This window comes from Hyperolius riggenbachi, chromosome 3 (assembly GCF_040937935.1).
Source record: "Hyperolius riggenbachi isolate aHypRig1 chromosome 3, aHypRig1.pri, whole genome shotgun sequence".
Lineage (NCBI taxonomy): Eukaryota > Metazoa > Chordata > Amphibia > Anura > Hyperoliidae > Hyperolius > Hyperolius riggenbachi.
The window spans coordinates 401,482,249-401,507,408 of record NC_090648.1 but is presented as its reverse complement, the minus strand read 5'-3'; the positions used below and the strand labels follow the sequence as shown (position 1 = coordinate 401,507,408).

Genomic DNA, 25,160 nt, shown 5'->3' with positions numbered 1-25,160 from the left:
ACCATAGACTTCAATGGCAAAGTGAATTCTAACACATATAGGGGCTGTTTCTGGCCACAAAACAGATGGGAAATTGTTTAACAGGCCCTAACACCTGGACAGTAGTGGATACTAAAGATACTATATGCCAGCTGTTCTGGACGTTCAGGTTTTTTTTTTTCTTTTTGGTGTGGGGGTGGGAGGGTGGGGGGGGAGGGGTCTGAATGTCACTTCATGCAGGTCAGGTGACAGATGGGTTTATACTTTCTGTAACATTCACTTCAAAATATAGGAATATAGGACCTGTCAGTAAGGCCTTATGCAGGAGGCAGTAGTGGATACTAGATGATGCCAGTAGTGGTGGTGACGGATTATTGGGTTATCTAGTCGGTGCACTACAAGGACCGGCAGACCGGTCTCTAATGCCTAACAAGTGCCCTGGATACATAGAACAGAAATATAACAATAGCAAAAAGAACAATAAACCAACCCTTAAGAGCTACTAATCAGGACGTCATGGTAGCAGGCAGCAAGACACTTCACTGAATACACAGAACAAATGCCTAGCTACTGCTTTCCCTATCAGCAGCACAGTTCTCTCCCTACACTCCTTCACACAGCACACAGACAGAGTGTAACATTTCTGCCATGCTGGCGTTTTTATAGGGTGGGGGGGTGGTCAAGGAAGGTGGGATAGATGATTGGCTGCCATGTGCCTGCTGGCTCTTGGGTGAGAAGTCAAATTTTGGCTCCATTATGATGTATGGTGGGCGGGTCGAACGCGCCATGTGTTTACCTGCCAACACGAATATGAACACATTCTTCACCAGGAACTTTTCCCTGGTAAACAGCTTTTGCAATCTATAGTTGATTAGCTCCAAGCAGATGTTAATGGCATAATCGGTGGACCTGTTTGTTCTGTACGCGAACTGGAACAGGTCTAGCAGGGCCTCTGTGGAGAGTTTTAGGAGGGGCAGAACCATGCTTTCAAAAGTTTCCATGACAGAAGTGAGAGCCACAGGCCTGAAGTTGCTGAGGTCGGTGACACCTTGTTTTTTGGGGACAGGGATGACGGTCGATAGAGATGGCCCGAACGCTTTGCCAGCTAGCACTATTCGGTGAAGATCAGGTATTCATGCTTGCCACGAGCTAATCGACCCGACCCCATACATCATCATTGGGCTAAACTTTGACCCCTTACATCACAGTCAGCAGGTAAATGGCAGCCAATCAGCCTGCACTCCCTCATGGACCCCCGCCCCCTATAAAAACGCACTCACGCCAGCCATGTTCCAGTCTGTCTTTGCTGGAATAGTGAGAGGAAGGGACAGAGCTTGCTGGTGATAGGGAAAGCGTTACCTAGGCTTGTTTATTTTGATCCTCACTGGCTGATTGCTGTTTAATCACCCCAAACCGCTTTCTGAGGGCTACTTTAGCGCTCTGCTGTGTGTGTGTGTGTGTGTGTGTGTGTGTGTGTGTGTGTGTGTGTGTGTGTCACTCCACAGCCCACAGGCACCCACCATTGTGCCCACTATAATTGTGTGTCACAAACACAATAAGTGCTCCAGGGCCTCTGTTATTATCACTAAATTGTGTTTGAACTGTTGCATATTCTCAGTGTCTGTCTGATAGTGCACAGACAAAGCCCATTGGCACTGACTCACACCTGTGCCCACCTCCCATCCAGGCCTCTGCTACATTTGACGTGACGCCATGCTGGTCTGTTCCTTTGAGCATAACACACTAAATTAATAAACACTTTTTGTAAATGACATTGACATTTTTTTCTCTCAAACGAATACTTTTTTTTTATAAACAATGCCTAAGCTAGTCCTTTCACTTGAGTGTGCATGCAGCACCCGCACACATATGGGCCTTACAGACCTGTTATTGCCCAATCGCACATTGCTGCATGGTCGCGTAACTAAGGGATGAGAGCGAGCTATGATGTTCAAGTGATCGCAAGTATTTCACTTAGTACCACAAGAGTGGGAAGCGTTATATCTGGAGAGGGTCCTAAGTGACATAGGATCCTCTAAATGTGAGTGACACTTGCTGAATCTTGGCTGATGTATTTATGTGTATATAAATAAAGTTGCCTTGGATATTGATCTACTGAGAGAATCCCTCTTTGTTTTTTGGGTGCACTGAGCTGCACATACAGGCAGGAAGCATTGAGGTGGGATCTCTCGAAGGTAGAACAGATCTACTGCACGCCTAAGACTGTAATCACCTAGTGCTGTGACTTTCTATGACATATTGTTTCTGGCTGAACTGTTAGCCTGCCAGCTGTTACCATACAAGCTGGTGGACTATGAGGCCTTCCAAAAATTTGTGGCAATTGGGACACCACAGTGGAAGATACCAGGCCACATTTATTTTTTCAAAAAGGCGATGCCCAAACTGTACATTACTTACACTACCTGTTCCATGTATACACACGCAATATGTTTTAAAGCACTTAATTCCTCCAGTTTAGCAATGCAATGTGATTTCTGCCCTTAAGGGATTGTAACCCTACTCTGCGTCAAATATGTCATTTTCGGAGGGACTTTTGGCATGTATCCCACTCCGCCATGCCCCCTTCCCGGTGTTAGACCCCTTGAAACAACTTTCCCATCATTTTTGTGGCCAGAAGTAGTCCCTGTATGTTTTAAAATTCACCTGCCCATTGAAGTCTATGACGGTTCACCTGGTTCGCGCGAACACAAATTTTTGTGGAGGTTCGCGTTCACAGTTTGTAAACCCAAAATCTGAAGTTTGAGCCATCTCTAACTGGGACCACATGGGCATGGCAGACAGGTGAGAACTGTGAGGGGGATTGGGACTCTGAAAAGCACACAGATTTTTCATGCTGAAATCCATGTAAAATCTGTGTGCAGTGCGTGAAGGCAGTTAAGCTGATAATGATCATCTCTCTGATCATATAATGATTGAAGAGGGATGTATCTGCTAGCCATATGAACCAGTGTATGGCCACCTTTAGTTACAGAATATTCCAGCAAGGCCTAGATAGTCCTGGTCTTATCTAAGGCCATTGTTTGAAGAAGTAAACAAGGCAACAGACAACTCAGCATTTGTCCCCTACAGCTATCTATCTGAAGCAGCCTAAATGATAGATTACAGAAACATCAAACTTTACACGACATAGCATAGTAATATTACAGGTTTGCCACACTTGTGACTTGCCTGAAGTCACAGCGGGCATAGATATATCATAGCTGGGGATAAAGAGATTAATGACACAAAAGGATCTGATGTAATTGGATGTGTGCAGCCATTGCTAATCGTTATTGCTAACAATCAGTTGATGTCTAGCTGTCTAGGTTTAAAGGGAACCGGAGATGAAAAAATAAAGCTGTTATACATACCTGGGGCTTCCTCCAGCCCCATACGCGCTGATCTATCCCACGCCGCCATCCTCCTCTGCCCGCAGTCTAAGCAGCAGTGTATGGAGAGATACGTAGAGGGTGCACTTCTCCTGCATAGCTGGCTCCAATGACGTCAGTGACGGGAGCCAGTTCTCATAGATGCGGGCAGCGGTGGACGCCGGCGTGGGATCGATCAGTGCGTATGGGGCTGGAGGAAGCCCCAGGTATGTATAACAGCTTTTTCATTTTTTCAGCAATGGTACATATCTGGTTCCCTTTAAAAATAAGAATTCACTCAAACATCATGCATGTCAAGGAAAAGCAAGAAGTTTTTAAACCAGGATGATACCATTTATTGGCTAACTAAAAATGAATAAAAATAAGCAAGCTTTCAGCCTTGCAGCCTTCGTCTGTACCAACAGGATATGAGCCAGACAGCTTATATACATGCAACATCAAAAGGGAAAACAGATATTTTTTCAAGCATAAATACATGTCATTAAGATGCCTTAATTCACACAGACCATCGACCTGGGGTTAGAGGTTGTAAGCCAAGATAAAGATCCTTGTTTAACACCTGCTCACAGACCTGGGAGTTGGACTGACACAGAGGTATCGTAAATTCTTAGTTCACAAGTTCAGCTATAATGGCTTAGAAAGTTCAAATATCATCAATCTCATACCAATATAGAAAGTTGTTGTCCTTATTCAAACCGTTCTGCACAGCTTTGAACCAATTTATAAATTTTGTTTCTGCTATTAATCGATCATTTGACATTTTGAAGCCACCCTTCAGGGCAGTGACACAAAGATCATCCATGCTGTGTCCATTGGACCGAAAGTGTGTAGCAACTGGGAGTCCAGATTTGGTATCATTAATAGTGTGCCTGTGTCCATTCATACGTTTGCGCAGAGTTTGTCCAGTTTCTCCCACGTACATAACATTGGGGCATTTCGCACACATGATCAGATATACCAGATTGGTGGAACCACAGGAAAATGTACCTTGTACTCTGTACTCCTGTTGTGAACCTGGTATCGTTACCCTGTCAGTGGAGTAAATGTGTCTGCAGGTCCCACATATTTTTTGTCGGCAGGGTGATGTTCCGTTTTGTTGAGGCCTATTCAAAGAACTCCTGACAATCAACTGTTTTAGATTGTGTGGTTGCCGATATGACAAGAGGGGAGGTTTAGGGAATATCTTTCTCAGTCTGTGATCCTTGTGTAAAATGGGATGTAGTTCCTTAGCAATCCTCCTTAAGATTTCCAGGTGTGGGTTGTAGGTGACAACCAAAGGGACACGTTCCTCTTTCTAGTTTTGCTTATATTTCAGGAGTTCAGTCCTGGGGATGTTGCTGGCTTTCCTGATTTGGGCCTCAGCCATAGGAGGACTGTAACCTTGTTTAATGAAAGTGTTCTTAAGGCGATCCAGGTGCTTGTCTCTGTCCATCCTGTCAGAACAAATCCGGTTGTACCTTATTGCTTGGCTGTAAATTATAGAGTTCTTAATGTGCTTAGGATAAAAACTGTCATATCTTAGGTATGTGGGACGGTCTGTAGGTTTGCGATACACAGAGGTTTGTATGTTGTTACCCCTGATGTATATGGCGGTGTCCAGAAAGTTAATCTCTGTGTGAGAGTAGGTAAGTTTCAATTTGATTGTAGGATGGAAGGCATTGAAGTTCCTGTGGAACTGGAGAAGATCATCCTCACTTGCGGACCAGATGATTAAAATATCATCAATGAAGCGGAAGTAGGCCATGGGTTTTATGCCACATGCATTGAGGCATTCCTCTTCAATTTTGCCCATGAAGAGATTTGCATACTGTGGTGCGAATCGCGAACCCATTGCCACGCCCATCTGCTGTAAATAGCATGTCAAGGAGCGTTAGCATTTTTTTTAGGTATATAAGGATGCCAGTGTTAAAGGGGACTAAGCACCCTTTCTTTCACTGGAATTTCTCATGGCTTGTAATAGCTATAGGAGCTGCCATGTTCCCCTCTACCCTTCTCACCTTCCTTATTTACAAGTCACAGATGCTATCTCCACACATTCCCTCTAGACAAGCTCTTTGAAGAAATTGTCCTAATTACCCACCCCCTCTGTTGATGAAACGGTATTGTTTACTTGTTGCTAATGAGTACAATTAAACAATTAGCTGCCTGAATTCTCTGCTGACAGCTGAACCACAGGCCTGCTGAAGTAGGGTAATGAAATGTAAGTGTACCATAATCGCAGGTTTAAAAGATTGTATACTTACCCAGGTACTTATAGTTAGCACTGTTTATTGTAAAGCTATAATAGATGTAAATGGAGAAATAGTGTGTTTTTCATTATTTCTCTGTACTTTTTCCATTAAAATGCATTGAAAATAAGGTAATTACTAAACAAAATTCACACACTAAAAGCTTAATTCGTCCTGAAAAAAAACAATATATAGATCATTTAGTTGTGATCAGTAGTAATAAAGTTATTGGCGAACGAATGGGAGCAGTGCTGATATGTGAAAATTCATAATTTTCATAAGGTATGTACATTCTACAGTATAATAGTCATAAAGAAAGCTGTTTGAAAGCTAGCCATTTATTTTCAGTGTCTTTGCCCTGTAATTTACTCTCCCAGTACACCAGACTTAGTGCGACCCTGAACTTCTTAAGGTTGAGCTTCTAAAATGTAGCCTTTTTAAAATTCATACTTTTAGTTGTTCTCTTTGTTACAATTTTGTTAAGTTGCAGGTCAGATGTTACCATATTATAGGCACTATTTCCCAAATGTTCTCGAACACGTTGCAGACCATGTCCCTGGGTTGGTTCAGTTACCACTGAGTCAAGTAATAACCAGAGATAAGGAAATTTTGTCAAACATACAGATCCCTCCTCCTTTTTTATTTTATATATATTTTCTAAACCCACTACAACCATCCAAATGTACTATTCAGGCATGGTTAGCATCTCTGTCTCTGATACACCTACATTAGCATAATCATTAACTCTCATCAACAACTTAAGTTAATCAACTTGCACAACTTAAGTTAATCAGTCATATTTGAAAGGCTTCTATCATTGGTTAGCTAGAATTTTATGTTATTTTATGTTAATGACTTTTCTTTTGTTTAACACTTTCTGGAGCAGTGAAATATTTAGGCATTAAACCTGATACACACACCAGGCAAAACTTGGTTGAGGCAGCCATGCAGAGTCATCTGAAAACGTAGTATGTGTACAGGTGTCCCCTGAGGTCACTTACAGATCTGGAAAGTGACAAAAACAAACAAGAACATTGTTTCCACCCTTACTTCGCCTGCCAGAAGCTACTCCAATGTGCACCATGCTCCATCCCTCCTCTCATCCCAACAGAGACAATAGAAAAATGTCTGTATGGCTTTCATTCCATGCAATCATTTGCAGGATCATGCTTAGTCCTGAGCGGCACTAATAGTGCATGTATACATACCTTATTTAGCAGCAGAGTGCCAGTGCTGGAAATATAAAAAATAAATATATTTAGAATGTGGCTGCATTGACCGATTATTGTGTGACACTGAATATATACTGGATAAAGGAGGGCAATTGCTATCCTAGTCCTATTTGTCAGGTGTGTGGTGCATGTTTGACATTATCCCAGTAATATTCTCATTGCCTTGCAGCAATGCACCTTCTTGGACTAAACTGGCAGCTTCAGCCAGCAGATGCACACACTTTCAATAATGGGATAAGAACTGGCAATGATGATGTTGCAACAATGCCAACTGGCAGCAAAGGTAAGGTTATCAGAACTTAATTTCCTAATCTATCTCTCTCTCTCTCAATATAATTTACATTTAAAAACAGTTTTGTGATTGAGAAAAATAGATTATATATGTACTTCTTGTTTGTCAAACTATTGATTGTGATTTATATTGCATTTATACTTGTGAGTAATAAACATGCTTTTCCTTTTAAAAATTTCTTGCTGAATTTTTTTAATTTGTTATGTCTACTACGCATTATTATTGTTTATAAGGTAATTAAGATAACAACTTCCTTTGTAAAATAACAACAGAAAATTGGTGATACACCTCAAATCTAAAATACATCAATAAAACATAACTTTTAATCTTGGTTACATTTTAAAATCCTCCGTATTAAAATAATTGAACTAACCCCATGTAAGGATCCCTACTGTAGCATGTCCTGTCGGTTGCAGTGGAGCTGCAACCGAGCAGTTTTGATTTCTCTGCTTGCATTTGGTTGCTTAGTTTTTATTGCATTTCTTGAAAAATGTAAAGTCATGCATTTTGGTCTAGCACCATACAAAATAAACGGGACATAGATGGGGACATCAAACTTGGAGAAGGATTTAGGAGTACTCATCGACAACAAGTTAAATAATCGTATTCAATACCAAGCTGCTGCAGCTAAAGCCAATAAAATTGTGGGATGCGATACACACACACACACACACACATATATATATATAATATAGACCTGGCTACCTATACTGGGGGCACATTTTTTGGGAGAATTGCTGCCAGATTATCTGCATTGTTGGGGAATCGCTGCTGTCAGATTAAGTGTGTTTTGAGGAACCGCTGCCAGATTATGTGTATGTTTGTGGAATCGCTGCTGCCAGATTACATCTATTTTTGGGGAACCACTGCCATATTATCTGTATTTTGGAAGAAACCTCTGCCAGATTACGTGTATTTTTGGTGAAATGCTGTAAGATTACATGTATTTTTGGGGAGAAACACTATGGCAGAGCTCAAACTTCTCCGGCAGACCTTTTACAGCACTGCTAGTCATGCTAGTCATGTATATTCGGCCCCACCCATGACCATGCCCACATTCTGTTGCGTGGCCACACCCACTTTTGACGGTTTTGTCTTTAAAAAATCCTTTGGCAGTAAATTTTTATGTCTTTGTTAGGGATGATCAAAGATATGCAAATTATTCAGAGTTGATGCAAATTGTTGCAAATTATTATGCAAATATATGCAGCTTGAAAATGGACCAATCAATTTAAACCTGGGTTTACATTGATTTGTTGGTTTTCAAACTGCATATATTTGCATAAAAATTTGCATAATTTCGGAAAAAAAATTACATCTCATTGATCATCCCTAGTCTTTGTCAGTAAAAAAATAACGTGAAAGGTTGGCAACACTGGGTCTGGCTGCTGCCTCCACCACCAGGTCCCTCTTCACCCTCTGAGAGTGTCACAGCTGGGAACCCGCCCCTCCATTGCTCTCTGTAGCCAGCAGATAGACAGCTGTCTCATCGCAAAGCCATGCATCAGAGAAGCGAGCAGAAACTTTCCCATACAGTGTCCATCTGAACTGTCTCCTCTCTTGTGAAAGGATCTGTGCTGGAAGTGCTGCTCTGTAGAACTCTCCCTGACCCTGCTAATGTGTCAATTGCCTGAGTGGAGTTTGCAGTCTGCACAGTGCTCTTAGGGAGAGCTTTCCTTACTGGAGGCCACAGAGAGGCCAGTACACAGGCAGCACATCTGCACTTATGGCATTTCATTTCAGATCTCAAGTCCTGTTGCTGTTCAGCCAAAGTCCCTGCATGTCTTCATTTAGCACTTAGTAAGCAAGCCTGATCTCAGGCTGACTACCTGCTCATATCTGTGAGCAAAGAAGCTCATTCTCCTGCATATCATTTTTGTAAAAGTTGTGCCTGTGGATGGCTTGACCAGCTCTGCAAAAAGGGCTGAGAGATGCAGCAAAGATTTCTGAAATGCTTGTGTCGCAGACAGAGGCAAGGGAGGCTTTGTGTGATAAAGGCACCGCATACAGTAAAAAAATGGCGCCTGGCAAAAATGGCGCACGGTGCCGCTGGTAAAGTGTTTAAAACGCTATTTAGCGTTTTAAAGTCATTGCGCAAATAACCCGTTCTCTGAACATTTTATAAAGCATTGTGAAATTGCAGTCTTAACACTAGATGGTTCTATTGCTATCACTTATTCTAGCCAGTAAGAACATATTATGAAAGCTGGCTAACAAGCATTTGTTTAGCACAGTGGTAAGGCTTCTGTCTTGTAAATGTTTTTTGCAGGTTCGAGTCTGCTCCATGTTACTTTTTTTCTTTATTTAATTAACAGAGAATTAATAGAGATGTGCTGCTATCTATGGAGTAATAAAAGATTACTTTAAAAATACTTTTATGAAGTAAAAAGTTTTGTGCTGCAAATAACCCAACTGCATAATGTATGCACGGCTAGAAAGGAAGTGGGAATGCAGAATAAGAGACAAGTAATTACTGTCTGCAAACTAACAATAAATAATGATAGTGATTAGTCAAAAATAAATCTCTTTTCTTATGCTGGATACACACAGTGCGTTCCCACACTCGATGCGCCACTCGATTCCCGGCTGCTCGATTCCCGGCCGCTCGATTATTTCCGAGCATTTCCGAGCGCATTGCGATGATTGTTAGGTTGATTGTCATGTAAAGTATGCCAAATCGACCTAACGATCCATCGAAAAGCGAATTGAACATGTCGGAAATAATCGAGCGGCCACGAAACGACGAGAATCGAGAGGTGCATAGAGTGCAGGAACGCACCATGTGTATCCAGCATTTGACTAATCACTATGGTAATTTATTGTCAGTTTGCAGTCAGTAATTCCTTGTCTCTTATCCTTATTATGTATTCCCACTTCCTTTCTAACCTTGCATAAAGTTATGCAGTTGTGATATTTGCAGCATAAAACTTTAACTTCATAAAAGTATTTTTAAATTAATATTTTAATACTAGATAGATAGCAGCACCTCTGTCAATCTATATAGATAATAGGCTAAGTGCCTCAACCTCCAAGCAAGAAAAAGAAGTAGCGCCCTGCCCCCAGGGCCGGTCCAAGCAAGAAGAAGAAGAAGTAGCGCCCTGCCCCCAGGGGCAGTCCTACACTTGCCGCCGAGCTGGAGGGGGTAGCGGGCAGGAAGGGGGTATTGGGCACAGCGGCGGGGAGGGGGGTCCCCCATCTGCGCTCCTCCTCTAGCTTCAGTTCTATGGAAAACAAACGTTTGCTTTCTTGGAACAGAAAGAATTTGCGATAATTCAGGTTGGAGTGAGCTTGAGATGTCTCCCAGTGCATCACTGCTGAATATATGCAAATTAACTTCCGCAAAAGTTCGGTTCGCGTGAACTTTTGCGAACCGCAATAGACTTCAATGGGGAGGCGAACTTGGAAAACTAGAAAAAATATGCTGGCCACAAAAGTGATGGAAAAGATGTTTCAAGGGGTCTAACACCTAGAGGGGGGCATGGCGGAGTGGAATACATGCCAAAAGTCTTGTGGAAAAATCTGGATTTGATGTAAAGCAGCGTTTTAAGGGCAGAAATCACATTGAATGCTAAATTGCAGGCCTAAAGCACTTTCACACATCTTGCATGTGTATACATCAATCAGGGAGTATAATCCCTTCCTTTCTCCCTCCCTTCCTCCTCCTCCTGTCTTATCTTCCAGGGATTTGTAGGATGTCAAAAGCCAGACTTAAGCCAATGTGTTGTAAGACACAAGTAAGCTTTAGGTTAGCAGGAATGGTTGCATGGCCACCTAGCTTTTCACCCCTCCCACCCTTGCACTGGAATCTTCCAGACTTCAAATTGCTGTCCTTTGCTGTGTGTGTTACACCAGCATCATCCAGGGGGGCACATGATCTTTCTGAAGTCTTGAATTGAAGCCTGTAAGCAGTATCACATGTGTCCCACTGCTTTCATCTAGCAAATTAGGCAAATAAGCAAGCTCATTTTTCTCTTGGGTATATCACAATGGTACATGCTAGACTGGCTTCAGCATGTAGTGTTGGTGGAATAGTGGTGAGCATAGCTGCCTTCAAAGCAGTTGACATGGGTTTGATTCCCGGCCAATGTATGTAAGCTGGCTTTTGACATCCTACAAATCCCTGGAAGACAAGAGGAGAAAGGAGGAATGGAGGAAGTAGGAAGGTGCATGGGAAAAAAAAAACACAAACAAACACAAGAACAAGATTAGCTCTCAAAAGAGCTGTTGTGGGGTGCTATTTTAGGAATAAGAATCAGCCAGGAGCAAGCTATGAAGTTTACAAGAGCAGTGTGCTGCATACGAAGGATCTCGAGTTATATTGGAAAGATAAGGAGAAAGGTAATCTCCATCTGTACCTTATAGCAGCTCTAGACTGGCCTCAGCTGGTGGCCTCAGCTGGTGTTGTTTAACCATTGGGGAGGGGGCTAAATCAGGGTAAATTTGTACAGACTCCGGGACCCCCGGGAGTATAGTGAGATTCCTCGCAGCTGTTAGGACTAGGTCTCTAGAGTCCTCATGTTGAAATTTCAGGACAACATCCCGTGGGAGATCGGGGTTCCTGTTCTTAGCCAGGGAATGATAATTGCAAATCATTCGGAAGAGGGAGGGGGTCAGCCTGGGGTAGAAGGGATGCAAAGAGATTAAGTGTTGTAGTTTGCAAATCAGTTATTGATTCAGGTAGTCCACAAATCCTAATATTTGCCCTGCAACTATGATTTTCCAGGTCCTCTATTTTTAACTCCAGTGATTCGATTTTGGCAGATTGATCGTCTTCATTAAGTGTAGTTATAATCTGATCAGACTGTCTTTCAAGGTCATTTACTCAAGTGCCGCACATCCTGACGAAGCTCGCAAGTGGGCGGGCGCAACGCGTAGGTGGGCGAGTTCAAGTCCCGTAGCCGGAACTCCGTGTGTGACTGCAGCCAAACAGCGTGGTACTGGGGAGTTTGTAGCCGCACGTACAGCTGGACTGTCAAAGCTCCCCGCCTGTGCAATCCAGCAGGGCGGGTAGAGCTGGGGACAAGGCCTGACGGCAAGAAAGGGTCGCGACCGAAGACCAATTGCAAACCTGAGAGGAGTGGACCACTCAATCCGGCCAACTTGGTGACAGCAAAAGTGGTGAGATCGCTCCAGACTTACACTCTACACGCAAGCGGCAGACCACATGGGATAACACTTATCATACTGGCCATATGTAGCGTAATACCCTCTCTCCCCCTCTCTGAAGACCACAGTACAATTGGTACCGGTACCAGTAGGGAGATATGAATAGGGTGGCATGCATGGGCAGTGTGAGTGTGTTCAAAGTTCCAAGACGGCTATTTTAATTGTTTTTATTGGTTTGGTCTGTGTATGGCACAACAATTTCATTAAAGCCAATTTTCTACTTTTTCACAAAACCTATGAGCAACTGGCCTATTTTATTTTGTATTTTTGACTCTTCATTTTGATTTAGGGTTGCTCCCTCTAAAATTGAGGTGCGAGTAGTGATAAATAAGGTGGTTGGTTGAGTCAGGCACTTTTCGATTGTAATTGTAGATCGGGGTTCCTGTTCTTAGCCAGGGAATGATAATTGCAAATCATTCAGAAGAGGGAGGGGGTCAGCCTGGGTTAGAAGGGATGCAAAGAGATTAAGTGTTGTAGTTTGCAAATCAGTTATTGATTCAGGTAGTCCACAAATCCCAATATTTGCCCTGCAACTACGATTTTCCAGGTCCTCTATTTTTAACTCCAGTGATTCGATTTTGGCAGATTGATCGTCTTCATTAAGTGTAGTTATAATCTGATCAGACTGTCTTTCAAGGTCATTTACTCAAGTGCCTAGTTCTTGTATTTGCTTTGTAAATTCTGAAACAGTCTCATTGAGTTCAGATCTGAACAAGTTTTGAATCTGCTATAACATGTCTTCATTAGAGAGCCCTGTGGAAGGCTGATGGTCCCTGGCTGTGAGAGAGCATGGGGACTCTAGGGAGGTCTGAGACTGCTGGGAACCCTCTGAGGTTGGTGAGCGGGGTGAGACCTGCATCTTCTGCTGTCCCCCTGTGTTAATGGTGCGGGGAGAGGCTTTAACTGCTGCTGTCCCCCTGCAGTGGGAGAGTTGGGAGAAGTCTGTGTCAGCAGCTATCCATCTGTAGTGGAGGAGCAAGAGTAGGCCTGTGTCTGTTTCTGCCCCCCAGTAATGGGAGAGCGGGGTAATTGCATTTCTGGCTGTGAGGATGTGCCACTCACCCCTGCTTGTTTTCCGGAGCCGACCGCCATCTTGGATCCGCGGGTGGTACAAGAGCTGGCCTTGCTGCGCACTGGGCAGATGGAGGGAGATGGGAGCTTTCTTGCGTTTTTTTTGCAGCTCCTTCCCCTCCTGGACATCTCACAGAGGGATCCCCGTGACAATTTAGTTGGTTCTGCTGGTTGAGCTGTGCTATAGATTCTATTTGTTCCTTGCACTGCACGGAGCTCAGGAGTGGGGCATCCTTCCGCTCTGGCGTCCGCTCATGCGCCTCCAAAAAATTCAGTTTTTGTTTCATCTGACCATAACACAGAGGACCAGAGGCCTTCTTCTTTGTCCAGATGAGCATTTTGTGTGCCTTATCTGGAAAAGTGGCATCCTCCTTGGTCTGCATCCGTGGAACCCAGCAGTGTGCAGTGTCTGTTGTATTGTCTGCCTTGAGACATTGCCACCAGCAGATGGCCTTGGTGGTGATCCTTGGATTCTTTTTTAACTCTGTCACAATCCTCCTGGCCAGCACAGGTGTCATTTTTGGCTTCCGACCACATCCTATGAGATTTCCTACAGTGCGGAACATCTTGTATTTTTAAATAATACTTTGCACTGTAGCCACTGGAACTTGAAAACATTTAGACATGGCCTTCTAGCCTTTTCCTGACTTGTGAGCAGCCACAATGTGCAGCCACAGGTCCTCACTGAGCTCCTTTGTCTTAGCCACGACTGTCCACAAACCAACTGCAGAGTGCTGCTATTTTTCACCTGTTGAGTTGATTAAAACAGCTGTTCCCAATTAATCAGGGTAATTAGAATGATTTAGAACAGCTTGGACTATTTGGAATGGTGTAGAACTTTGTATTTTCCCACAGACTGACCGTTTGGAAAGGGTATGAATAATTTTGGATTGGACACTTTTTGCTTAGATGTAAATACAAGCTGGGAAATGTTTGTTTTTTCTCCACAATAATGCCTCTTGTACATTGTCTTATTATCTTTTGGGAGACACCTATGGCATATACCATCAAAAAATGACTTGCTGGTTGAATAAAAGTAACCTTAAGTCAAAATTTGCCAAGTGTATGAATTATTATGGGCAGCACTGTATATGTGTATATATATATATATATATATATATATATATATATATATATATATATATATATATATATATATATATAGTATAGATTTCTATAACAAAGAATTGTGAGCCTTTATTTGCAAAATTAACAGTGATATACCCTCATGACATACATATTAAAAAGTCCATAAGGTAACTATGTATGTATTTATTTATTTTTTTATTGGTGTCTGTCCTTTTTTTTTTTTTTTACAAGTGTTTTATTTTGCTAGCTATAGGGGTGTAAGGGGTTAAAATGTATGTATGTAAAAGTATGTTAAATATGTAATAGTGTTTTGGGGGGGATTTAACTTTTTAACCACAAGATGGTGCTACACTTCCATTAATAATACACAGAAGTACTGTTTATACTCTGCTATTGTGAATGTGAGCATGTGTCTCGTTGTCTCAGGCTCTCATTCATTATACACACTGTGATCGGTTTTGAGAACAAGCTGTTATCATTCCCTGATTAGGAAGAAGTACATTCGTACCTCACTATAAACATAATTTTTATAGGTTAACAGGTTTACCTCTGGAAAAAATATGCAACACTCATCAGTGGAATCTTATAGAATTATATTGATATAAAAATAGATAAGCATAAAGTATACAGGAATATACATATCTCCAGTCCATCGTCTGATATACATTGTGAAAAGTTTCTTTAGTAAAACAAATCTATATCAATATAGCAACTCTTCTGTAGGTTTTTATCCTCCATCGATAATTGTTGTCTTAAGATTGTACAATATATAGTGCACACAAATATAGCTTTATCCTTATTAATGCTATAATGCTCAGTAAAGCTGGATTTCGGTGACCCGAAAGAAGCTGCCCGGAGGACTTTTAGGTAAGATGCGGGGGCAGAGAAGCGCTCTCCCAGTTTATCTAGCTTTTTTCAGCTCTGGTATTCTTTAAGTAGATACATCTTAATCAAACAAAACTGGATAGTTGTCCCTAAGCTTTCAATTGCATTTAAATAGTGATGCTTAAATAAATAAAAATGGCATAAAAAAATATCTAAACACTTTAAATTGTTGCATTTTTAAATTGACAATTCAATCTTTAGCGTCTATATAAACTATTGTTAATAAATCACCAAGAATATTGCATACCACCTCTCTTGAATTCTAGAATCACAGTGGAAAGCAGAAATGTAGACATCAAACCAACAAACGTTAATTCTGGTGATGCCTTTAATGACTAACTGTACATGGTTTATTGCAAGCTTTTGAAACATTAGGGTTTTTTTTCAGACATTTTACAGAACTGTATCAGACTCGACTAATTCAGGACCGGACAACACTTCACTTGCTTCACAGTGGAAGGCAGTCTGTCTTTCAGCTAGGCCTCAGTCAAGTTTTCAGGCTCAATGGAAAAAATGTGTAGCCTGCTAGGCCTTTTTATAATAAAAGTTTCTATGAAGTCTTTTAGGGGAATTTATGGTGACACATAATAATCATAGTTAGTTTTAGTTTGTACATTCTCCAAATTGTGACATTTTAAACTATTGGGTTGTCTGAACAGGTGCATATATATATATATCTTCACTTTGCTTATTTAACATAAAAACCTCCATCTTTTTTAATCAAAATTACATCAATAAACATTTTAATTAGATCTTATGACACAAGTGGTGGTGTTATGGTATCTATCTGGATCTGATACTTCTAATTGGAGTGAGGTAATCCAAGATATATCGCGTATGTTCATAACTAATCTTATTCTACGAAGTTGGTATGTTCTTTGGTACATCATTAATTAACAGGAATTTTCTGTATGTCATCTGTAGGGTCACATGGTTTTAATCACATGGTATTATTGTTTTGGTTTTGTATTCATAACAAACAGCCATCTGTTTTAAATAGAGATGGGCCGAACCTCCGATTTTAGGTTCGCGAACCGGGTTCGCGAACTTTCGCGTAACGTTCGGTTCGCGTTAAAGTTCGCGTACCGCAATAGACTTCAATGGGGATGCGAACTTTGAAAAAAAAAATAATTATGCTGGCCACAAAACTGATGGAAAAGATGTTTCAAGGGGTCTAACACCTGGAGGGGGGCATGGCAGAGTGGGATACATGCCAAAAGTCCCGGGGAAAAATCTGGATTTGACACAAAGCAGCGTTTTAAGGGCAGAAATCACATTGAATGCTAAATGACAGGCCTAAAGTGCTTTAAAACATCTTCCATGTGTATACATCAATCAGGTAGTGTAATTAAGGTACTGCTTCACACTGACACACCAAACTCACCGTGTAACGCACCGCAAACAGCTGTTTGTGTAGTGACGGCCGTGCTGGACTGGTGCGCACCATGGCGAGAGTGCAGGTTTTGGTGGCTTTACAGCCCATATGGTCGCCTGGCTGATGTAGCTGAATGACAGAACAGTGACTGTCCAGCTGATCAAATTTGGTCTGACCACAATGAAGCAACGACCTTATTATCTTTTGTGTGCCCCCCGAGACACTCATCTAGGCGCCGGTCATTGCTTCATTGTGATACGCAAGCCCCTTCACCACGGCAAGGTAATGATCACGAAGGGGAATGGGCCCATGTACATGCCTTTTCTTTTGTTGTTGCAGCTGCCCGCAGTGCAGCCAGAAAAATTAGCTAGGCATGTACACGCACCAGAAAAATTATTACAGCGGCCGCTGCTAGCAGCGGCCTAAAAAATTCAGCAATCCGCCTGGAGTCCCGGACCCTGTTGGTGGTGGCGGAGAAGGTAGTCAAGCGGCCTGCAGGCAGACATGCTGTGTGGAGGGACTGGGAGCGACTTAGTCTTCTTGGGGCAGCCCAGGCAGCCAGTCACACGGCGTGCAGGCAGAGATGCTGTGTGTGCGGGGACTGACTTAGTCTTGGGGTGGGCAGCAGCCCTCCGGGATCCATGCCTCATTCATTTTGATAAAGGTGAGGTACTTAACACTTTTGTGATTTAGGCGACTTCTCTTCTCTGTGACAATGCCTCCAGCTGCGCTGAAGGTCCTTTCTGACAGGACGCTTGCGGCAGGGCAGGAGAGAAGTTGGATGGCAAATTGGGACAGCTCTGGCCACAGGTCAAGCCTGCGCACCCAGTAGTTCAAGGGTTCCTCATCGCTGTTCACAGCAGTGTCTACATCCACACTTAAGGCCAGGTAGTCGGCTACCTGCCGTTCCAGGCGTTGGTGGAGGGTGGATCCGGAAGGGCTACGGCGAGGCATTGGACTAAAGAACGTCCGCATGTCCAACATCACCATGAGATCGCTGGGGCATCCTGTCTTTGACTGCGTGGACACGGGAGGAGGATTAGTGGCAGTGGTACCTTGCTGGCGTTGTGCTGTCACATCACCCTTAAAGGCATTGTAAAGCATAGTTGACAGCTGGTTCTGCATGTGCTGTATCCTTTCCACCTTCCGGAGAGTTGGTAACAGGTCCACCACTTTGTGCCTGTACCGAGGGTCTAGTAGTGTGGCCACCCAGTACAGCTCATTCCCCTTGAGGTTTTTTATACGGGGGTCCCTCAACAGGCAGGACAGCATAAAAGACGACATCTGCAGAAATTCGGATCCAGTACCCTCCATCTCCTCTTGCTCTTCGTCAGTGATGTCACGTAAGTCAACCTCCTCCCCCCAGCCGCGAACAATACCACGGGAAGGTTGAGCAGCACAAGCCCCCTGCGACGCCTGCTGCGGGTGTTCTCCTGCCGCCGTCCCCTCCTCCTCCTCCTCCTCCTCCCCCAAAGAAACACCTTGCTCATCATCCTCTGAGTCTGACTCGTCTTCTGCACACGACCTCTCTTCTTCCTCCTCCTCCCCCCTCTGTGCTGCCGCAGGTGTTGAGGAAACAGCTGGGTCTGATGAAAATTGGTCCCATGCCTGTTCCTGCCGTAACGGTTCCTGGTCACGCTCATTCACAGCTTCATCCGCCACTCTACGCACAGCACGCTCCAAGAAGTAGGCGTAGGGAATTAAGTCGCTGATGGTGCCCTCACTGCGGCTCACCAGGTTGGTCACCTCCTCAAACGGCCGCATGAGCCTGCATGCATTTTCCATCAGTGTCCAGTTGTCGGGCCAGAACATCCCCATCTTCCCAGACTGTTTCATTCTACTGTAGTTGTAGAGGTAGTGGGTGACGGCTTTCTTCTGTTCTAGCAGGCGGGAGAACATGAGCAGGGTCGAATTCCAGTGAGTCGGGCTATCGCAAATGAGGCGTCTCACCGGCATGTTGTTTTTCCGCTGAATTTCCGCAAAGCGTGCCATGGCTGTGTAAGACCGCCTCAAATGCCCACAGACCTTCCTGGCCTGCTTCAGGACATCCGCTAAGCCAGGGTACTTTGCCACAAATCTTTGAACAACTAGATTCATGCCATGTGCCATGCAGGGTATGTGTGTCAGCTTCCCCATATGCAAAGCGGCAAGCAGATTGCTGCCGTTGTCGCACACCACGTTGCCTATCTCCAGGTGGTGCGGGGTCAGCCACTCATCCACCTGTTTCTTAAGAGCAGCCAGGAGAGCTGCTCCAGTGTGACTCTCCGCTTTGAGACAAGACATGTCTAAGATGGCGTGACACCGTCGTACCTGGCATGCAGCATAGGCCCTGCGGAGCTGGGGCTGTGTAGCTGGAGAGGAGACCTGCCACTCAGCCAAGGAGGAGGAGGACAGCGAAGAGCATGTAGCAGGAGGAGAGGAGGTGGCAGGAGGCCTGCCTGCAAGCCGTGGAGGTGTCACAATTTGGTCCGCTGCGCCCTGCTTGCCATCGTTCACCACCAGGTTGACCCAATGGGCTGTGTACGTAATGTAGCGCCCCTGCCCGTGCTTGGCAGACCAGGCATCCGTGGTCAGGTGTACCCTTGACCCAACGCTCTTCGCAAGAGATGACACCACTTGCCTCTCAACTTCACGGTGCAGTTGGGGTATGGCCTTTCTCGAAAAATAAGTGCGGCCTGGCATCTTCCACTGCGGTGTTCCGATGGCCACAAATTTGCGGAAGGCCTCAGAGTCCACCAGCCGGTATGGTAACAGCTGGCGAGCTAACAGTTCCGCCACGCCAGCTGTCAGACGCCGGGCAAGGGGATGACTGGCCGAAATTGGCTTCTTCCGCTCAAACATTTCCTTCACGGACACCTGACTGCTGCTGTGGGCAGAGGAGCAGGAAGCGCTCAAGGGCAGAAGCGGAGTGGAGGAGGGTGCCTGTGAAGGTGGAAGGGAGAAAGCGGCAGAAGCAGATAATGCACCTGATGGAGGAGGAAGAGGAGAAGGAGGGTGGCTTTGCTTTTGTGTGCTGCTGCTGCTTTTGCTCAGGTGGCCATCCCATTGCTGTTTGTGCCTTTTCTCCAGGTGCCTTCGTAAGGCACTTGTCCCTACGTGAGTGTTGGCCTTTCCACGGCTCAATTTTTGTTGGCAGAGCGAACAGATGGCTTTGGTCCGATCTGAGGCACACACATTAAAAAATTTCCACACCGCTGAGCCACCCTGGGATGTGGGCACTATGGGGATCTCAGCAGCTGATGCTGAAGGGCAAGTTGGCTGGCTGTACATAGGTGGCTATACATGGTGCCGGACACTGCCACCAGCTGTTTCTGACGAAGAGCTGCCCCAGCTTCTTTCAGCAACTTCTCTCCTCCTACTACTCTCTGACTCCCCCTCTGAACTGTCCCCCTCTTCATCTCCTCTATTGGGAACATACAGAGGATCCCTATCATCGTCATCATCGTAATCATCCTGCCCAGCTTCGCTTGCCTCAGACAAATCCAAACATGCACCATCAGTTCATCCTCCTTACACGTTACATCCATAGTGTTGCCGCGTAACTCAGACATATGAACTGGTGAAAATTCATCTGGCTGTAACAACAATGGCTGTGCATCAGTGATTTCAACACTAAATAATTCTTGCAAAGTGTCAAATGCAGCGGAAGTGGTGCTAGTAGTAGCGCTGGTGGCTGAGCAAGATGAGGTGTTCTGTGTCGCTAAATACTCAACCACGTCCTGACAATCTTGGGAGGTGATGGGACGTGCCTTCTTCCAAGCACTGTACTGTGTGCCAGGTCCACACGAAATTACATTTACACGACCTCGCGCAGACCTGCCGGGTGGCCTTCCTCTGGCTCTGGCACTACCTCTTCCTCTACCTGTTTTGTCCATATCGGGTATGCACGGAGTGGTATATCACACTGCGTGCACTCACGTAGGTAGGTGGGTTCACTTAACTGCACAGGTATGCGCACTGATGCGGTGGGTTCACTGAACAGAACAGGTATACAGTGGCGGGTTCACAGAACAGGTATGCAGTGGCAGGTTCACTGAACAGAACAGGTATGCAGTGGCGGGTTCACTGAACAGTACAGGTATACAGTGGCGGGTTCACTGAACACAACAGGTATGCAGTGGCGGGTTCACTGAACAGAACAGGTATGCAGTGGTGGGTTCATTGAACAGTACAGGTATACAGTGGCAGGTTCACAGAACAGGTATGCAGTGGTGGGTTCACTGAACAGAACAGGTATGCAGTGGCGGGTTCACTGAACACAACAGGTATGCAGTGGCGGGTTCACTGAACACAACAGGTATGCAGTGGTGGGTTCACTGAACAGGTATGCAGTGGTGGGTTCACTGAACAGAACAGGTATGCAGTGGCGGGTTCACTAAACAGTACAGGTATACAGTGGCGGGTTCACAGAACAGGTATGCAGTGACGGGTTCACTGAACAGAACAGGTATGCAGTGACGGGTTCACTGAACAGAACAGGTATGCAGTGGCGGGTTCACTGAACACAACAGGTATGCAGTGGCGGGTTCACTGAACACAACAGGTATGCAGTGGTGGGTTCACTGAACAGGTATGCAGTGGTGGGTTCACTGAACACAACAGGTATGCAGTGGCGGGTTCACTGAACAGTACAGGTATACAGTGGCGGGTTCACTGAACACAACAGGTATGCAGTGGCGGGTTCACTGAACAGTACAGGTATACAGTGGCGGGTTCACTGAACACAACAGGTATGCAGTGGCGGGTTCACTGAACACAACAGGTATGCAGTGGCGGGTTAACTGAACACAACAGGTATGCAGTGGCGGGTTCACTGAACAGGTATGCAGTGGCGGGTTCACTGAACAGTACAGGTATACAGTGGCGGGTTCACTGAACACAACAGGTATGCAGTGGCGGGTTCACTGAACAGGTATGCAGTGGTGGGTTCACTGAACACAACAGGTATGCAGTGGCGGGTTCACTGAACAGTACAGGTATACAGTGGCAGGTTCACTGAACACAACAGGTATGCAGTGGCGGGTTCACTGAACACAACAGGTATGCAGTGGCGGGTTCACTGAACACAACAGGTATGCAGTGGCGGGTTCACTGAACAGGTATGCAGTGGCAGGTTCACTGAACAGTACAGGTATATAGTGGCGGGTTCACTGAACAGAACAGGTATACAGTGGCGGGTTCACAGAACAGGTATGCAGTGGCAGGTTCACTGAACACAACAGGTATGCAGTGGTGGGTTCACTGAACAGGTATACAGTGGCGGGTCCACTGAACAGAACAGGTATGCAGTGGCGGGTTCACTGAACACAACAGGTATGCAGTGGTGGGTTCACTGAACAGGTATGCAGTGGTGGGTTCACTGAACAGGTATGCAGTGGTGGGTTCACTGAACAGGTATGCAGTGGTGGGTTCACTGAACAGGTATGCAGTGGTGGGTTCACTGAACACAACAGGTATGCAGTGGCGGGTTCACTGAACAGTACAGGTATGCAGTGGCGGGTTCACTGAACAGAACAGGTATGCAGTGGCGGGTTCACTGAACAGTACAGGTATACAGTGGCGGGTTCACTGAACACAACAGGTATGCAGTGGTGGGTTCACTGAACACAACAGGTATGCAGTGGTGGGTTCACTGAAGAGGTATGCAGTGGTGGGTTCACTGAACAGAACAGGTATGCAGTGGCGGGTTCACTGAACAGTACAGGTATACAGTGGCGGGTTCACAGAACAGGTATGCAGTGGCGGGTTCACTGAACACAACAGGTATGCAGTGGCGGGTTCACTGAACACAACAGGTATGCAGTGGTGGGTTCACTGAACACAACAGGTATGCAGTGGCGGGTTCACTGAACAGTACAGGTATACAGTGGCAGGTTCACTGAACACAACAGGTATGCAGTGGCGGGTTCACTGAACAGGTATGCAGTGGTGGGTTCACTGAACACAACAGGTATGCAGTGGCGGGTTCACTGAACAGTACAGGTATACAGTGGCAGGTTCACTGAACAGAACAGGTATGCAGTGGTGGGTTCACTGAACAGTACAGGTATACAGTGGCGGGTTCACTGAACACAACAGGTATGCAGTGGCGGGTTCACTGAACAGGTATACAGTGGCGGGTTCACCGAACAGAACAGGTATACAGTGGCGGGTTCACAGAACAGGTATGCAGTGGCAGGTTCACTGAACACAACAGGTATGCAGTGGCGGGTTCACTAAACAGGTATACAGTGGCGGGTCCACTGAACAGAACAGGTATGCAGTGGCGGGTTCACTGAACAGTACAGGTATACAGTGGCAGGTTCACTGAACAGAACAGGTATCAGTGGCGGGTTCACTGAACAGTACAGGTATACAGTGGCAGGTTCACTGAACAGAACAGGTATGCAGTGGCGGGTTCACTGAACAGTACAGGTATACAGTGGCAGGTTCACTGAACACAACAGGTATGCAGTGGCGGGTTCACTGAACACATCAGGTATGCAGTGGCGGGTTCACTGAACACAACAGGTATGCAGTGGCGGGTTCACTGAACAGGTATACAGTGGCGGGTTCACTGAACAGAACAGGTATACAGTGGCGGGTTCACAGAACACAACAGGTATGCAGTGGTGGGTTCACTGAACAGGTATGCAGTGGTGGGTTCACTGAACAGGTATGCAGTGGTGGGTTCACTGAACAGGTATGCAGTGGTGGGTTCACTGAACACAACAGGTATGCAGTGGCGGGTTCACTGAACAGTACAGGTATACAGTGGCAGGTTCACTGAACAGAACAGGTATGCAGTGGCGGGTTCACTGAACAGTACAGGTATACAGTGGCAGGTTCACTGAACACAACAGGTATACAGTGGCGGGTTCACTGAACAGAACAGGTATACAGTGGCGGGTTCACAGAACAAGTATGCAGTGGCAGGTTCACTGAACAGAACAGGTATGCAGTGGCGGGTCCACTGAATAGAACAGGTATGCAGTGGCGGGTTCACTGAACACAACAGGTATGCAGTGGTGGGTTCACTGAACAGGTATGCAGTGGTGGGTTTACAGAACAGGTATGCAGTGGTGGGTTCACAGAACAGGTATGCAGTGGTGGGTTCACAGCACAGGTATGCAGTGGTGGGTTCACAGCACAGGTATGCAGTGGTGGGTTCACAGAACAGGTATGCAGTGGTGGGTTCACAGCACAGGTATGCAGTGGCAGGTTCACTGAACAGGTATGCAGTGATGGGTTCACAGCACAGGTATGCAGTGGCAGGTTCACTGAACAGGTATGCAGTGATGGGTTCACAGCACAGGTATGCAGTGGAGGGTTCACAGAACAGGCATGCAGTGGTGGGTTCACAGCACAGGTATGCAGTGGCAGGTTCACTGAACAGGTATGCAGTGATGGGTTCACAGAACAGGTATGCAGTGGCAGGTTCACTGAACAGGTATGCAGTGGTGGGTTCACAGTACAGGTATGCAGTGGTGGGTTCACAGAACAGGTATGCAGCCAGCCAGGAACAAGTTAAGCCTAACTAATCTTTCCCTGAGAGACAGTCTGCAGCAGCTCGCCCTACTCTCACTAACGCAGGCAGCACACGAGTGACCGTAATGGCCGCCGCTGCCTGCCTTATATAAGGGGGGGTGGGGCTCCAGGGGCTAGTGTAGCCTAATTGGCTACACTGGGCCTGCTGACTGTGATGTAGAGGGTCAAAGTTGACCCTCAAGGTGCATTATGGGGCGAACAGAACTTCCGCAAAGGTTCGCCAGCGGGACGCGAACGCGAACCACCAAAGTTCGCGTGGAACCGTTCGCCGGCGAACCGTTCGGCCCATCTCTAGTTTTAATTTATGCTAAAACGTATTTACCTTAATGTATAGATCTATTATTATTGATCAACTCATTAATTAATAGCTCTATGATCACTATTCATAATTAATCCATATACTAAACATTTATCAGCTTATAGCAGGCTTTTGCAGTGTGTGTTGCATTGCAGCAAGAATTGAGTAAAATCTGAACACTGCTTCAGTGCCTACCGTATTTTTCGGACTATAAAAAGTGGGGAGAAAAAGTGACTGCGTCTTATAGTCCATAGAGTACAGTTTGCAGAGGAAGCCCTTACCAATCCGTCCGCGTCAACCAAGTCCCCATCTTCTCTTTCACATCTCCGGCCATGTTCTGCCTCAAGCCTCCTCCATTCTTGGTGATTTGCTACAGTCCTTCTTCCCGCTTGAGCCCCCTTAAATGCAAGACCTGGCGGCACAGGGTAATGTAGCTGGAAGCAGCTCTGCTCAGTGCGGGCACTGCTACAATGTCTCCGGCTGCGATCTGCCCCAAGTGTCGTCCTTCAGAGATTTGCCAATATCTGTCTGGGCCCCCTTAACTGTGTGACCTGGCGGCACATGTGCACATAGTGGATTTCTCTAATCAGTATGGGCACTGATGCTGCGCTGTCTCCTGGAACAATCTG

At 45.4% G+C, this 25,160-nt stretch overlaps 1 protein-coding gene across 6 annotated transcripts in view; it reads left to right on the top strand.

The window, feature by feature from the left end:
- Positions 1 to 25,160, top strand: part of TENM2 (teneurin transmembrane protein 2) — a 4,210,084-nt gene that overhangs the window by 564,728 nt on the left and 3,620,196 nt on the right. For all 6 annotated transcript variants that reach the window (XM_068277420.1, XM_068277423.1, XM_068277418.1 and 3 more), the window contains one exon: positions 6,998 to 7,111. In XM_068277420.1, the coding sequence (XP_068133521.1) occupies positions 6,998 to 7,111 (114 nt within the window). The remainder of the gene's footprint in view (positions 1 to 6,997; positions 7,112 to 25,160) is intronic.